This window comes from Elephantulus edwardii, unplaced genomic scaffold (genome assembly GCF_000299155.1).
Source record: "Elephantulus edwardii isolate Elephantulus edwardi_28Jun2011 unplaced genomic scaffold, EleEdw1.0 scaffold00014, whole genome shotgun sequence".
NCBI classification, from domain to species: Eukaryota; Metazoa; Chordata; class Mammalia; order Macroscelidea; family Macroscelididae; genus Elephantulus; species Elephantulus edwardii.
This window is the reverse complement of record NW_006399764.1, coordinates 30,454,847-30,471,146: the sequence shown is the minus strand read 5'-3', so window position 1 is coordinate 30,471,146 and position 16,300 is coordinate 30,454,847. Positions and strand designations below refer to the sequence as shown.

The window sequence follows — 16,300 nt, the reverse complement described above, 5'->3', positions numbered from 1 at the left end:
GGTCCAGGGTCAAGTGGCACCAGAAGTGGCCATGTAGCATCACCCTGGGAGCTGAACAGCCTCTCAGACTGTGACCCACTCTTCATCCCTTGACTGGGAACTGCTCCCTCCAGGTTCTTTGTTCGCATCTTCCTGGAAGCAGCTCCCACGCCTGCCTTCTGAAGGGCCTTTGTGTAGACTGAGGCCTGCTGAGTACAGACCATCTGCACCCCCGGGAGCCTCGCCTGGCCTGCCTCAGGGGGCCTGTCCTTCCCCCTTGTATTAGGGAGTCGGCAGGACCAAGGACCTCACGGATTTCCTTCATCGTGTGAGGCTCTGCACTCCTTGCTCTGCACGCCGTGCTGGTCGACACTGTTCAGTCCTGCCCCCACACAGCAGACAGCACTGCTCAGCCGGCACCATCTTCACAGCCTGCTGCGTGTAACCCCTTCCGGCCACTGTGCCAGGTCATCTCATTGAGGGTCTTCCTCTCCTCCCCTGATCCTCTGCTTTGTCAAGTCCGATGTCCCTCCTGACCACATGCATACGCTTCAGGTGCTCAAGAAAGGCGTATGGACGCGAGCTGTTTGTCCAGCAGTGGGAGGTGACAAGGAAAGTGTGCGTGTGTGAGCATGAACGTTCTTATTACAAGGTGCTTTGTCACATGGGTGTAAGGTAAGGACTGCTAACTGAAAGGTCGGTGGTTTGAATCCACTGCTGCTCCTTGGGTCAGAGCTAAGCAGTCGCCTTCTGCTGAGATTACAGCCTCAGGAATGTGATGGAGGGCACCTGGCAGCGGGCAGCAGTTTGGTGGGAGCAGCATTTGGACTCTTCTGGGAGCCCAAGTGTTGGAATGGATCAACCTTGGGCTGCTGGCTGCGTCCACCTCTGGAGAACGGGGTGGAGCCTGCTCCCCGAAATAGATGGGAGCCTGGGACTCCCTCGGGGCAGCTCTGCTCTGCAGGGTCCCATGGCGGCAGCAGTTGGAAGTGCCTGAGTCAGCTTCCACTGGCCGGTGGTGAGTTTGGTTTTTTTCTGACTGCATGTGTGACACCGTGGGGTTGGGGTTCATCACTGACGAGGGAATACGTCTCCACGCTTGGATATAAAGCTCCAGGACTGAGGGTGTGGCGGCTCTGGGAATCGTGGTGCTAGAGGGAGGAGCAGGCAAGCTTTCCCAGCCCCGAATTGAATTACTGGGTAACTCCTCTGGATATGCCATGGCCCGGAGCCCAGCGTGCAGCACTGCAAAATCAATAAGGGCGTTTATCATGTGGGGGTATCGATCGCTGGCGAAGGAGTGACTCATATTTCACGCTGCATACGCTAGAAGCAGGCATGGCGAGACTTCATCTCCCTTCCTCTGGAAGCGTTACCAAGAGGAAGGATCCCTGGAGAAAGACATCACGCCTGGTGGCGTTGAGGGCAGTGGAAGGGGAAGACCCTCGGCGAGGTGGATCGACACAGGCTCAGACGTGGCCGTGACTGTAAGGGGCCTTGGGACAGGGCTTCACACCCTCTGCCTCGGGGCTGCTGTGATTTGGACTTGATTTGATGGCACCTGACAGCAGTGTCCATGCAGGAGAAACATAGCAGAGGGACTGTGAACTCCACCAAAGAACAGGGCTTGTGGACAGCAAGTAAACGTCAGCGCTGAGGACATGAGCTTGGAAAAGAGAGAATGAAGTGCTGCTTTTTGCACCTCTAACACCCTGTCTGCTGTGGTCTGGTGCGAATGATTGGGGAAGTTATCCACACCTCTTTGCTGCTAATGCAGAGGCCAGTGGTTCGAATCCACTCCACTCTTGGGTAGATTCAGCCTTGGAAACTGGGAACAGTTCATTGTGTCCTGTATGATCCCTGTGAATCAGAACCAACTCTACAGCTCCCCCTGCTGTTTCTTGCTGCTGAACCCAATCCTGATTGTTTTATAATAAATTAGGACTAGCTGATAGGTGGGAGGCTCACGTCCACCCTGATGTGCCTCAGAACAAAGTCCTGGCGATAGCCTGCTTAAAAAAAATCATCCTTTGCATTAGAAATTTTATTTTTAGGTTTTTTGGAGATAGAAGCCATTGATTGCTTCTAACTCCTGGCTTCCCGTGCAGGAAGGAACTAATTTGAAAGCCTGGGATGAGCAGCTGTGCTCTGACACACCTGGGTGGTCATGGCTCGGAATTGACACAAAAGGAAATGTGAATTTTGCATGGTTTTTTTTTGTGAGAAAAATTTATATTTAGAATTAATCCGCTGGACTCAGTTTAGATGATCCCAATTTTGTTGGCAACATCCAAAGCATCATAATCAGGAGCAAGTCGAGCATAGGCCTTCTCCTCGCCATCAGGCCTGATCAAAGTGTTGACCTTAGCCACATCAATGTCATAGAGCTTCTTTACAGCTTGTTTTGTTTGGTGCTTGTTGGCCTTGACATCCACAATGAACACAAGTGTGTTGTTATCTTCTATCTTCTTCATGGCTGACTCAGTGGTCAGGGGAAATTTGATGATGACATAGTGGTCAAGCTTGTTTCTCCTGGGCACGCTCTTCCGGGGGTATTTGGGCTGCCGTGGGAATCTCAGCGTCTTAGGCCGCCGGAACGTGGGTGACGTGCGGATCTTTTTTTTTTTTGGCTGTGGATGCCCTTCAGGACGCCTTCTTGGCCTTTGATGCCTTTGCTTTGGCTTCAGTTTTGGGAGGGGCAGGGGCTTCCTTCTTGGCTTTTGGCGCCATCTTGGTAGAAAGCAAATTTTGCTTTTTTAAGCCACTCTGAAGCTTCTAATTTGTGAAAGGTTTGCAGCCCCCGGGGGCTCCGGCAGCCACAGCACTGCCAGCTCGTGGACTCTAGCTTTTTCCTGTTTGCCTCTTAGCAGTTCTGCGTCACGGTCCCTCTCTAAAGGACCACCTCTTTGGAAAGCAGCCACTTCACTAGGTTGTCTGTGCTCTCATGCCTGAAGGCACATGATTCGAATCCCCCAGCTGCTCTGAGGGAGAAAGATAGGCTCTCTGCCCACGTGTGATTTACTGCCTCTGAAATCCTGCTGAAGGGTCAGCTCTGAGTTCCGACTTGACGGTACACAACAACGCTAAGTAGTGGTAAAGAACTGCACTAGTATTTTTCAGAAGGCCAAGTGTAAGAAGAGCTAGATGAAGGATTTTTAGCAAACACCTTAAGGTGTTTTCTTTGCAGTGTGTGGCCGTGGCCTCTGGCCTGGTCGCCGTGGCCGTGAGACGTGCAAGTCTCCTTCGTGTGATAATTGGAGCACACAGAGGAGTTGAGAGTCCTGGCAAGACACCTCATGAACCTGAAGGGTGGCAGTTCGAAACCACCGGTTGCTCTGTAAGAGAAGGAGGTGGCAGTCGGTTGCTGTAAATCTTGACCACCTTGAGAACTTCGGGGCCAGTCCCCAGTGTGCCCCCAGGGTTGCTGTGAGATATCGGCTTGAGGGTGGTAGTTTGGGGTTTCCGTGTGAGCACACCTCGTGTTCCTGTGTGTCCCAGCTTTGTCCCAAACCTGAGGTTGTGACCACCCTCCATCGATGCTTTTCTGCTAACTGTGCTCACTTGGTGTCCCTGGGTTCCATTTTGGTCATTTTCCAGTGGTTTAAGTAAGGTCTGGTGGCCTGGTGGATTAGGAGTTGGGCTGCCAGACCGGGGTCACAGAGTTCAAATCCGCTCCATGGGGTGAAGATGGGCCTTCTCCTCCCGTGTCCTGTACGACTTCCTGCCTCTGACAACTCCCTGGAGGGTCACCCGTGAGTCCTGCCCAGCTCGATGGCACGCCCAGCAATTGCACGCGTCCTAGTCTGCGTTCAAGTGTAGGGAGACTGTCACGCGCCCTGGGGGTTTTCTTGCTGTGACTGTTCTCTTGTGACACTGGCCGCACTGCCCCTTGCTTTATCAGGGTGGTCTGGAACCGACCCCGAGCCCTCCGAGTCCCCTCCAAGGGTGCCTTTGTCTGGAGCTCGGCTGCAGTATCAGTGGAGAAGGAAGTGAAGGATACAATGTTTGCTCACGCTCCTGACCCTGGCTTTGACTTTCTGACCGCTCTGGCTGTGGAGTCAGCTGCCTGTTGTTTAACCTCACTGGGAGTGAAAGACGGTCAGCTTGGTTGTAAGAATGTTGCCGACAGTGGATGAGTAGAACCTGACTGGCTGACCGGCAGCCTGGGTGGAGTTAGACCCTCTAGCTAAAATTGCCCTCTGATGTGTCACTGGTGTCCCCTGTGAAAATGACCAGCCAGCTCCCTTCACTGTGCCCCAGAGGTAAGTCCCCCCGAGAAGCCCCTCTGGTTTTGACCGCAGATGTCCCAGGAGGTTCCAGTGCCTGGGCTGGAGGGGCGTTCTGTGGAGCGGATACTCAGAGCCCGTGACCTTTGTCGTTCTCTTGCAGAGGGTCGCATGGCCATCCAGGACATCCCGGCTGCGGCCAGCAGAGGGCCCGTGGAGAGCGCGCCGGACCTGGTGCCCGACTCGGCCTACTACAGCAGCTTCTACCAGCCCTCGCTGTTCCCCTACTACAACAACCTCTACAACTACCCGCAGTACCCCATGGCCCTGGCCGCTGACCCTGCCGCCGCCGGCGACGTGCCCGGGCCCCTCGGGGGCTCCCCCGTGAAGAACAGTCTGCGGAGCCTCCCGACACCCTACGTGCCCAGCCAGACAGGAAACCAGTGGCAGGTACGGTGTCAGCCCAAGGGCGGATGAGGCAGACAGACGTACACACACATGTTATGTGTGTACAAATGTATCTCTACATGCAGAACACACTCCCGTCACCCTCCATGCGCAGACAGACAGGAAGACAGGACACACAGCAGCTGTGATGTCAGCTGGAGAGTGGACAGGGCACTGAACACACACACACACACACACACACACACACACACACACACATCTATACATGCAGAACACACTCCTGTCACCCTCCAAGCCCAGCCAGATGGGACACCCGCGGCAGCTGTTGTTTCAGCTGGAAAGTTCTGGTTTATTGAGACCGCACACACGCATGCACGCTCTCTGTCTCTCTCTGTGTGTCTCTCTCTCTGTCTTTCTCTCTCTGTTTCTCACTCTTGTGTACCATTCTCTTTACCTCTCTGTCCCCGGCTGCCTAAGTGCCTGGCAGATGAGAAACTGTCAACTCGGAGAGTGGATGGTGCACACTTGGAGGGAAACACACACAGAGTATACACTCCTGGCACCCTGGGGGCCTAGGTGGTGAGAATCTCCAGTAAAAGGCACAGTGTGACCTCACAGGGGGATGAGACATCACCACCATTTACAGCCAGTCAGGGAAACCAGCGGCAAATAAGATGTTAGCTCAGGTCTCGAGTGGAGAGACACAGAAACCATCCCCCGCATGCACTTGTGCACACACAGACATGCACACACGTGCTGTACACATGCGCACACAAGCTGTGCCCTGAGTCTCAAGTGAACAGGACACACACACAAACACACACTCTGATGCACACACAGACTCGCACATTCACACACAGGTGCACACACACACACATGCCTGGTCAGATGAGAAAGCAGGGGCAGGGTGGGTGTTACCCGAGATGGACGGCCATTGAGAGCCCCACTCACAGACATGCACGTACACAGACAGGTGTGTGCACACACTGCGGAAACAGCTTTCAGTCTGTGAGAGGCTGTGGGGTTTCTGGGTAGCCTCTGGGGTGCAGCGAGTTGGGGGACCCATTTGTGCCCTGGAAGGACCATGTGTCCTCTCTGTGTCTGACGGAATGAGGGGGGGATGGGCAGTGGGGCCGCTCGCAAGCCTGGGCCAGTGGGTGAGTTCTGGGTGGGGAGTGACGGCCGACCTTTCAACCACTCCAGATGGGGTTGTATGTTTGTTGTGTACCATCTGGAGATCCCAGTATTAGGGAAAAAGCCAAACATTTCGCTCGATCAGAGACGGAGTGTTTCGCGGGTATTTCTACTTCCTGTCTAAACCCTGCCTTCCTTCTGGTCTACCAGTGCAGCGTCACAGCCGTGAAAGATGCCAGGCCTCCAGGTAGCAGGGCTGTTGTACCTGTGAGCACAAGGTGAGGGCCGACACCTGCGGCCTTTCCAGCCCAGTTACCCTGACTGAGAACCAGCCCGAGGGCAGGGGCCCAGACTGCTCAGCTCGCCTCAGCTGGATTGATCAGCTACTGTTGGTTAAATGCACATCAGAACATAGACCACCTCACTAGTTCCTACGTGTTCAATGCAGTGACATCGATTGCTTTCTTCAAGTCCTGCAGTCCTCCACGCCCCCCTTTCCAAGTGGTTCCTTCCCTGTGCACATAAACATACTGCTTCTAAGCCTGGGGCTGCCAGAAAATCAGCCAGGTACGTCCTGGAGAAGGTGCAGCCAGAGGGCTCCCTGGAGGCAAACATGGAGCTTCAGCTCACGTACTCTGGGCGTGTTGCTTGGAGAGGGCTTCATGTTTGGAAAGGTGGAGGGATGGTGAAGAGAGACAATTTTTTTACTGCTCAAGAGAGACAATTTTTTACTATTGTTGTTATATGCTGTTGAGTCGCTTGCGACTCATAGCAACCTTATGTACAACAGCTCTAAACCCTGCTCTATCACTTGCCGATCTTGTTGTCTCAGTCACACCCATCCCCATTACCCCAGTGACTGAATCAATCCATCTTATCGAGGGTCTCCCTCTCCTGCGCTGTCCCTCCACCCTCCCAAGCATGACGTCCCTCTCCAAGGACTTGTCTCTCCTTACAGGATGCTCATAGTATGTCAGACGAAGCCCCAGAATCCTTGCCTCCAAGGAGCAGCCTGGCTTCACCCTCTTCAGGATGAATCTGTTTGTTCTCCTAGCAGTCCATGGTATATTCAGTATTCTTCTCCAGCACCACAGCTCAAAGGCATCAACTCTCCTTCTATCATCCTTAGTCACTGTCTGGCTCTCTGATGCGTAGCAAGTGACTGCAAAGACTATGGCCTGTATCAGGTGCACCTTAGTCTCCAGACTGACATCGTTGCTCCTCAGCACCTTGGAGAGGTCTCTGACAGCAGACTTTCCCATGCAGTTAGTTTTTTAATTTCCTGGCTGCTGGTACCAAGAGTGTTGAGTGTGGAGACAGGCAAACTGAAACTGTCAACAATCTCAGTCTCTTCACCATCTATCATGATGCTGTCAATCGGCCCAGTGGTGAGAAACTTTGTTTTCTTGATGTTGAGCTTCAATCCATATTGAAGGCTGCAGTCCTTCTGCAGCAAGTGCTTCAGGTCCTCCTCAGTTTCGGCAAGCAGGGTTGTGTCATCTCTTGGTCTAAGTTTAAGATTATTCCGTTCTTCCAGCAGGGTTCCACAGTGTCTAGGGTCCGTGAAGATTTGAAGTTCTGTGCTGCGTTTATCCCCTCCTCACACTTGATCCGAGTTCTTCTGTGATGTCTTTCACCAGCGTGCTCAGTCGTGGCAGCCTCTGCCAGCCAGGTCGTCAGTTCCTGTGGCACAGGAGGCAGTGGTCAGTGAAGGCAGGGAGCCTTCCACACCCTCCTCAGTTAGAATTAGAGTCCAGCAAAAAATGTGACTTGTGGCGTGTGGCCTTATGCCCACATTAGGAAGCTGACATTTCACTTCAAGCTACTCTGCTCTGTCTTACCTCAGCCTCTCTGGGCTGAGGAGAAGCTGTTAATAGGAAGGGAGCCCCACTTTCTGGTTTCTTTTACTGCCCTCAAGGGATCTGACCTTGACTTTTTAGGTTTATTAAATTGAGAATCCTATCTTTTCTAGAAATCACTTAAAGCCTATTGATTTTAGAATTGAGAGGTAGTTATAAAAACAAGGCATTCTGGAGGCAAAGTGATTAAGTTCTCTGCTGTCAACAAAAAGGTCAGTGGTTCGAATCCACCCAGCATCTCCACCAGAGCAAAACCTTGGGTATTTGCTCCCATCAAGATTTCAGCCTAGAATGTTCTCTGAGGCTTTTCAGCACTTCCATATCAGGTTACGGTGACAGTAACACTACAATGGTGCACGCTTTCGCATTTTGATTTTAGGTTTTTCTTTTTTGGAAGATACACTCTGTGGCGTGAGAATTGAGAATTAGCACAAGGTCAAGGAAGTGGGTGCCGATTATAGCTCCACGCTAGGCCCCTGTGGACCTTTGGAAGGGCTGGTGGGGCTTGATAGTTTGGGGTAGTTTGGGTTCTGTTGCAGAGGGTATTTCTCCCACAGACTCCCTAGGACCATGGATCCAGTTGGGTCCTGGGTGGTGCCTGCTCCTGGCTCGTGCAAGAGAGAGAGGGGCAGAGAGAGCACCAGTGTCCTTCACAGAGACGTTTAGGTCAGGAGCCACTCAGAAGCAGAAATCTTAAGATCTTTCTTCCATTTTTTTTTTCTGAATCCCTGGGGTGGGGGGGGGTGTAAACAGGTAAGTACAAGATTGTTATTGGAAAGGCTAGCTGTTCTAGTCCACCCAGAGGTGCCTCAGAGGAAAGGCCTGGTGATCTGCTGAAAAACAAGCCATTGAAATCCTTGTAGCACTTGGTTTTTCTGTCACAGGGCCTCCATGAGGGGTCAACACAGTGATAACTGGTGACAGATGATAAGAGAACTTACAGATAAGAAAAATAACCCAAAAAAAGCCAAACAAAAATATTTCTGCCATCACTTTCATTCGGAATCATGGATTCTGTCCACCAGTTTCTGAGGCTGTAAATCTTCCATGTAGATACCGTCCATCTCTCTCCCACAGGCGGCTGGTGGGTTTGAACCGCTGATCTTTTATTTAACATCCTGGCACGTCATGTGATAGGACACCAGGCCTCCTTTATAGTTAAGTTCTCTTTAAAATGTCCAAAACCAGAGATGCCGTTTTGAGGACTCCGGTTCTCCTGATTCAGTCCAGGTTTTCCCCACTGTGTGTCAAAGCTGGACAGTGAATAGGGGAGACCACCGAAGGGTGGATGTCTTTGAACTGTGGTGTTGGAGAATGTTGAGTGGAACGTGGACTGCCCGAGGACCGGCGAGTCTGCCTTGGGAGAAGAGCAAGCTGAGGGCTCCTTACCAGGAAGGATGGCAGGACTTTGTCTCAGGAACCTGGAGCTGTCCCCAGGAGAGGTCAGGGCCTGGAGAAAGATGTCAGGCTTGGACTAGCAGAGGATTGGTGGAAAAGAGGGGGCCCCTCAAGATGGACTGAGCAGTGGCTGCTGGTAGAGGGGTCAGCATAGCGGTGCCTGTGAGGACGGTCCAGGACCAGGCTGTGCTGTTTCTGTCGTTGATGGGTCACTAGGGGTCAGGTCCAGCTCCAGGCACCAGGGATGACAGAGGTGTCAGGAATAATGCGTGGCTGGCTCACTCCTCTTGGCTGGACTGGTCCTTTTGGAGGGGCAGCGGCGATCCAGCAGGGTCCTGCAGCAGGGTGCTTGGGGAGGGGTCTGAGCTTTGCCACCGGACAGTGCTGTCCAGAAGAGGGCAGGATGGGGCTTCTTGATGTCCTGCAAGAATTGGGGATCCGCTTGCTGCTCTCTCCAGATTGGGCCCCGTGGTCTGTCTGACCTGGGCTTCTCCACTGAGCTTGAATTCGAGGCTACCCCCACTGCCTGGACTCTGCACTCAGCCGCAGTCTCCTAGCCTCACTGGCCGGAGGCCTCATCAGAGGACTCTTCCTCCCTAGTGTAAGGCCAGTGTCCAAGCGCCGGAGGTGGTCCCAACAGGAATGCCTTCTTTCTTACTAGAAAAACCTGACCTGCAGAAGGAGTGCTGTGTGTCTGTGCTGGACTCTGAGGGCAGGTGGGAGGCGTGGGTTATCTGCAAATAGGAGCCAGTTCTGTGCCGTCGAGTTGAGACGCCTGACACGTCTGTGAATCGAGCAAATCATGATGTCTGGATGCGTCTCCAAAGCCCACAGCGGCGCTGGTGCCGTGTTCGGGATCCAGCTGCAGTGTGAACACAACGGCTTCCCGTCTCTAACAGTGTGAACCCACCAGCTGCTCCCCGGGAGAAAGATGGGCTGTCTACTCCGATAGGATTTACAGCCTCAGAAACCTGGTGGATGAACCAAGAGTGAGAACTGACCTGGTCACCTCAGTGCTGAGTCACAGCACCCCGACTGTGTACCCGTTTGAAAGGTGGAAGTCCCAAGGGCAGGGTAGTTAAGTGCGCAGCTGCTCAGGCCGAGACTGTGGTTTGAACACGCGGTGAGGGAGGCCAGAGCCTCTGCTCTGTGCACATGCTCACTGAGGGACTCTGTGGGCAGGGCTCCTCCACCCTACGGGGTGAGCTGCGAGTCAGTCACTGGTCAGAGGGTTGTGTCCGTAATGCTTAGGGCTCAGCTGCTACCCAGCAAGTCACCGTGGTCAAGCCCCCATCTGTGAGAGAAAGATACTCTGCTCCCGTCAAGATTAGTTCATCTTGGACACTCCATGAGGCTGATCTTTGGTCGAGGGGTTCCTGTGGGTCAGAATTCACTTGACAGCAGTGAATTTAGTGCATACAGGGAGTCCAAGACTGAAAGATGGTTCAAATACCAGCTGCTGACCGAAATGTTGGCTATTGCCTTGAAGAGAGAGGTGCAGAGCAGGAAAGGCCTGGCAGTCTGCTTCTGAAAAAATCAGTAGAGCACAGCCCTGCTCGGACGGCCTGGGGCCACCACGCACTGGAGTGGACTCAGCAGGACCTGTGGGTCAGTGCTGTGTCTTATTGAGTCACAAACCTGTTGATAAAAGCACCACGTACGTCGGCTGCAGACGGGAAGCCGCCCTGTACCAGCGCCCCGCGCCAGCCGCCCCTCCTGCCTCCAGGTGCTGGAGATTTGTGGCTCAATCACAGCCCCTTGTCCTGTGGCGAAACAGGAATAACATTTGTGACACTGCAAGAAACTCAGGATGGATGGCCGGGCCCCACACCGGCAGCTCATTTCACTTCTGCATTTAATTGCCTGCAAAAGCTGTTTATTGCTGAGAGACTCCTCCACGGCCACATTATCTCCTAAATAAACATGTTGTACCGGCTGACAGGGGAGAGGAGCTCAGCTCAGAGGCAGAAATAAATAAGCCAGGGCACCCAGCTGTCCCCTGTTTTCCTTCTCTGCCCAGGGCAGCGCCCTGACGCTCCCTAGGGGTGGATTCCGACTCCACAGTACAGAACAGCAACAGCGTTAGGATTAACTGTTGTCATTTGGATTCTTAACAGGGAGTTAAGTCAGAACCCACAGCCACTGAGCTGACGCTGACTCACTGCGATCCCACAGGAGAGAGTAAAACTACCCCCGGGGTGTCCGCTGCTGTAACCTTGACGCACGTCCACGGCCTCATCTTTATCATGTAGAGCGACCGATGGGCTCTGGTTAGTGGACAGGCGCTTTAAGCTTTGCAGTACTGTCTACACAGTCACCGTATCCTCACACACGTTCATGAAGAAATTGTCCAGCAGTATGAGACCACAGGGGCCACTGCTGTCCAAGGTTAAAGCTCAGAAGAGAACAAGGGGCAGGAAAGAAGGACTGATGGAAGCAGGAAACACAGGTAGGGAGTGGGCAGAGTGCTGGTACACTGGGGATAATGGTCAGTGTCACAGGTCGCAATGCGTGTGAGCAAGTGAATGGAAAGCAAGCTTGCTCTTTAAACCTTCATCCAAATGACAGCAAAAGTTTTTTAAAACAGTCACGGGAACTGAAGTTGTCACTCTTTTTAGATGATGACACGTGGTAACCAAGACAGCTGTTGTCTGATTTCTCTGAAATCTTTCCTGGAGGGAATTTTTCTGTGGGTGATGAGAGGTTAGGGCGAGGCCTTTTGACCATTTTGACAGTCCCTGTCTCTGAGGGTTGGTGACCCCTTTTATTCCTCCTGATTCTCTAGGAAGAGTCAGCTGACCCTGGAAACAGGTACTGTGTAAGACCAACATTATATTAAGCGAATGAAAGATTTCCACACAGAATAGTTCTTGGATGGTTACCAGGGATGAGAAGGAAGAGAACTAGAAATCCGTAAACAGAGAGTAGACACAGAGTAAGGTGGAGGAAGCGAGGGCCATCTGCAGTAGGGGGATGGCTTGTACAATGTCAGTAAACATTTCATCCGTTTTCACTGTGGTGTCCGATGTCTGGAGAGCAAAGCTCATCAGGGTGCGTAGGGTCACAGCAGCGTTTTAAGTGGATCCTTCACGGCTGGACTTTGTAGGGCCGCAGCTCCAGAAGCCGTGTGAAGTGCCCTGTCCAGTTTCATTCACAGGTGGCTGCAGTGGGAAGGCTGTCCTGTCCAGCTGTTTCTAGGAATGAAATGATCAAGCTTACTGGATGTTGAAGGGGGCTTGCGTGGGGCCAGCACCCCAGGGTGGTAATACAGAAAGGTAGCCTGCTTGGTCTTGGTCAGTGGTCAGGCAGGGCTTTGGAAGAAAGGCCTGGGGCTCTGCTTATTAAGAAGCATCTCTTGGGAACAGTCCCACTCTTAGACCTGAGGTTGCCCTGAGCTAGACTTACCTGAAGTGTGTCCCCTGCTCACCTGTAGCGGGGAGCCCACAGGACATGTGTGAGAAGCCGGGCAGTGCGAGGCACGCTCCATCACTCACCGCCCTGTTGGGGCACATCACCTCCTCTCACTAAGTCCAGCGCTGTAAGTGGGGGAGCAGGGGCCTTGTGGCTGAGGGGGTGCCCTTAGTGCAGCCATAGCCGCACAGCTCATAGTTTTCCTCATACGAAGCCTGGAAGTTCTGTGGTGTCACGAGATTCTGAGGCATTGTGTGTATGTGAGCACGCATGCAAACACACACACACACACACACGCGCGAACACGCTTGGACGTGCTTTGAGGACCTGCCGCTCGAGTCAGGACTCCTGGGTGCTGTAAACAATGAATCCTTTTGGCTGAAGCCACAGATTGAATTGTGTCCTCATATAAATACACACGTGTGTGATAGAATGTGGCAGTTGTGCTGTGATCCCCGAGATCTGATCAACCGCACAGTTGTGGGAGGGTGAGAGGTGGGAGGAGGATGAAGGGTGCAAGGGGGGAGGGTGAAGGTGGGGGGAGGTTGCAGGTGGGGGTGGGGGAGGGTGAAGGGTGGCAGGAAGGTGAAGGGTGGTGGTGGGGGAGGGTGGTGAGTGGGCATGTGCATATGTAAGGGTGGTTTCCTGGGGAGGCCCTTGACTTTGTTTTGCTGGAGAGAGAAGGGGGAGTGCTATATGACAGAGGGAAGGAGAACCTAGGGACCTCCAGCCAGGACTTGCCAAGAGACCAGCACATATGGAGGGCTCCAGGGAACACTGGAGGGAACGAGGACCTTCCCCCAGAACTGACAGAGGACCTCCCCCAGAGCGGGCACCCTATGCTTGGGCTCTAGCCTGGGGGTGTGCTGTTGAGTCGGGTACAACTCATAGCGGCCACATGCACAGCAGCTCTGAAGTGTGTCCTGTCCTGTGCCATCCTCATTGTCTCTTCCACACGTGAGCCCGTTGCTGCAGTCTCTGTGTGATTCCATCTGTTTGAGGGGCTTCCTCTTTCACTTGACCCTCCACCTTTTCCACCATGGTGTCCTCCAAGGAACAGCCTCTCCAAGCTGCATGCCCGGAGTATGTGAGACGAAGCTTTATCATTTTTTGCCTCCAGGGAGAGCACGCTGGCTGCACCTTTTCCAAGACGTATCTGTTTGTTCTTTTATTAGTCTGTGGGGTATTCAGTGCTCTTCTCCAACACCACAGCTCAAAGGCATCAGTTCTTGTCATTCTTGCTCATTTTGAAAAGATCCTGGCCTGGATGAGGTGCACCTTACTCTTCAGACAGACATTGCTGCTTCTCAGTCATTTGGAGAAGTCCCCTGACTGCAGATAGCATACTCACTGAAAGATGAGAGGTTCACATCCTCCCAGAGGCAACTTAAAAAGCAAATCCTGGTGACCGACTTTTGGACAGTCAGCTTGGGAAGCTCTGTGGAGCAGTCACACCCAGACACATTGGGTCCCCAAGAGTCAGAATTGATCCAATGCAGTTGATCAGTATTGATTATTCATATCACTTAGAATTGAGTGAAAAGGCCACGTCACCCCACTAACCCACTGTGAGGCGTCCTGGTGGTGCAGAGACAAAGCACTTGACTGCCCACAAAAGCCAGTGATTTGATCCCATCAGCTCCTCCAATAAAGGGAAGCCCTGGCGTGTGGTCCCCGAACGGTGCCTGTTGTCTGGTATCATCACGTCGACCATGAGCCGTAAGGACCCTGAACGGCAGACCGGACGCCTGCCCTGTCCTGGGCCGCCGTCCTCCTCACCACCGCGTCAGCAGGCAGGTCCATGCTGTCCTGCGGGGCCGCTTTTGTTGGGAACAGACCAGCAGTCCCCCTCTGGGAGTCAGGTGTGTCTGTCACCGTCACCTGGTTGATACCTGACAGGTGTGTAGGTGCATGCGGTCTGCCACGCTCAAGGTGGCAGCTGGCCCCGGGGCCCATGATGTGTGGTCCCCGTCAGATCCCTTCACTCTGCTGATGGATGCTCAAAGTATCGCAGTGTTTGTGACAGCTCGTGTGTGACGTGCAAATAATCTGTATTTCTCGCGTGCCCCCTTTCCCGATACTGCTGGGCATGTGACTGTGATAGTAACAGATTGTTCGCGGGTCACGGATTTCGTCTGCAGCTGTCAGGTGGGACAGCGTGGCAGAGGTTAATTAGGTTTGTCCATCAAGGTGGGAAGGATCCGAGAAGTCTTCGATACGTGCTCTTCAGAAATCAAAGCCCGTCAGTCATCTTTTCTTCCCATATTTGGACTTTTTTTTGCACGATTCTCCTTTGTGCCAGTGAACAAGGTAGACTGAAGAAGAAAGGACGCTTTGAGTGTGTGTTGAGGACGAATGCGGCTTAGATTACGGAGTGCTGGAAGAGCAGTAAATCTGTTGGAAGCAGGGCTGCCCAGCCCTCCTCAGCAAGCGTGCTAGGACTCGGTCACACTTAGGTTGGGCATGTTCAGGAGGACCTCATGCTTGTAAGATCGGCTGTGAGCAGAGGAGGACTGTCTACAGGGTGGATTGACACAGAGGCTGTGACAGTGGGTGAAGCAGAGTGGAGATTGTGAGAATGGTGTGGGCTTGGACAGGCTTTTGTTGTGTTGTATATGGGGTTGTTATGAGAACAAGCACCTAAGAGCAGCAGCATTTGATCTGAGAGAGAAGAACCAGTGAGTTGTTTAAAGCCCAGGACAGTGGGAAAGCCTTCATAATAAACAGATAACCACATTTAAAATTTTTTTTATTTTATTATTTTGTGTGTGTGTACCATCAAATCAGATCTGACTGGTACACGAGGAGATTGTCCCTCCTTCCCCGGCGGAGCATCTGGTGGATTCGAACTGCATACCTCTGGGATTACAGTGCAGCTTCTTGCCACCAGGCCACCAGAGCTCAGATAACTGCATTTAAACATAGGACCACGCGTGATTGTGAAGACAGGACTGCTGAGTGCTCCATAGACAGACGTGCACCGGGTCCTGCCTTCTGTCCTTGCGAGAGTCTCTGGTGGAGCAGTGTTAAAACACTGGCTGCTGACCTCAGGACTGGCAGTTCAAACACACCAGCAACTCTGCAGGAGACAAATACGCCCGTTTGCTCGTTAAAAAAGTCAGCCTTGAATCCTTTGGAGCAGTTCTCTGCCCCGTAAGGTGGAGATGTCAAGGGGTTTGGATCCTGGCCTCTCGGTTTCACCGCTTTGTGGCAAGCCATGGCGTTGAATCTGATTCATTCCTTCCTGTGCTAAGATTATTAGGAGTCAACGACATTATAGGTCAGGGGCCAATAAAGTGCTTCCTCCCTCCTCTCCCGAATGACTAATAGTGTTAGGTGTCTTTTTGTTGTGATTTGAATGGAAGTTTTTAGAGAAATTGGCTTTTCGTTCTCTTGTGTGTACAGATTTCTCTCCTTTCCTCCTGATGGCCCGTCTCTGCTCTGCTTACGAGTAGTGATGCTTGTAATACGTTGGGGTCCTTGCTTTTCAGATTTCCATCCTGTTCGTTCTCTCTCCCTCCGAAGGGGCCTGCCTTGTGGTGTAGGCAGCATTTTCTCAAGGGAGGCTGCAGGTGGGATGTCCTCACTGCCCAGCATCTAAGTCCCTGACCTTGTCCTTGTTGCCATGAAGGTGGCTTCCGCTCAGAGTGACCCCATGTACAACAGGACCGAATTCCCGATCGTGCCCTGTCCTCACAGTCCTTGGCCCGAGTCCACAGCTGTCCAAGGCAGGGTCGTCTGCTCTTCCTGCAGTCCACGACATCGTGAGGATAACTAGGGAGGATTTTCCCCGCCTCCATGGACTCTTCACTTAGCAAACCCGACGTCCTTCTCCAGGGAGGGGTCCTGTTGCGTGACTGTCCAAAGTAAGGAAATGAAAATCTC

At 52.8% G+C, this 16,300-nt stretch overlaps 1 protein-coding gene across 1 annotated transcript in view; it reads left to right on the top strand.

Moving 5' to 3' along the window:
• DMRT1 (doublesex and mab-3 related transcription factor 1) overlaps positions 1-16,300 on the top strand; it is a 103,611-nt gene that overhangs the window by 44,879 nt on the left and 42,432 nt on the right. The window contains exon 3 of the mRNA XM_006881324.1: positions 4,369-4,655. Coding sequence (XP_006881386.1) covers positions 4,369-4,655 — 287 coding nt within the window. The remainder of the gene's footprint in view (positions 1-4,368; positions 4,656-16,300) is intronic.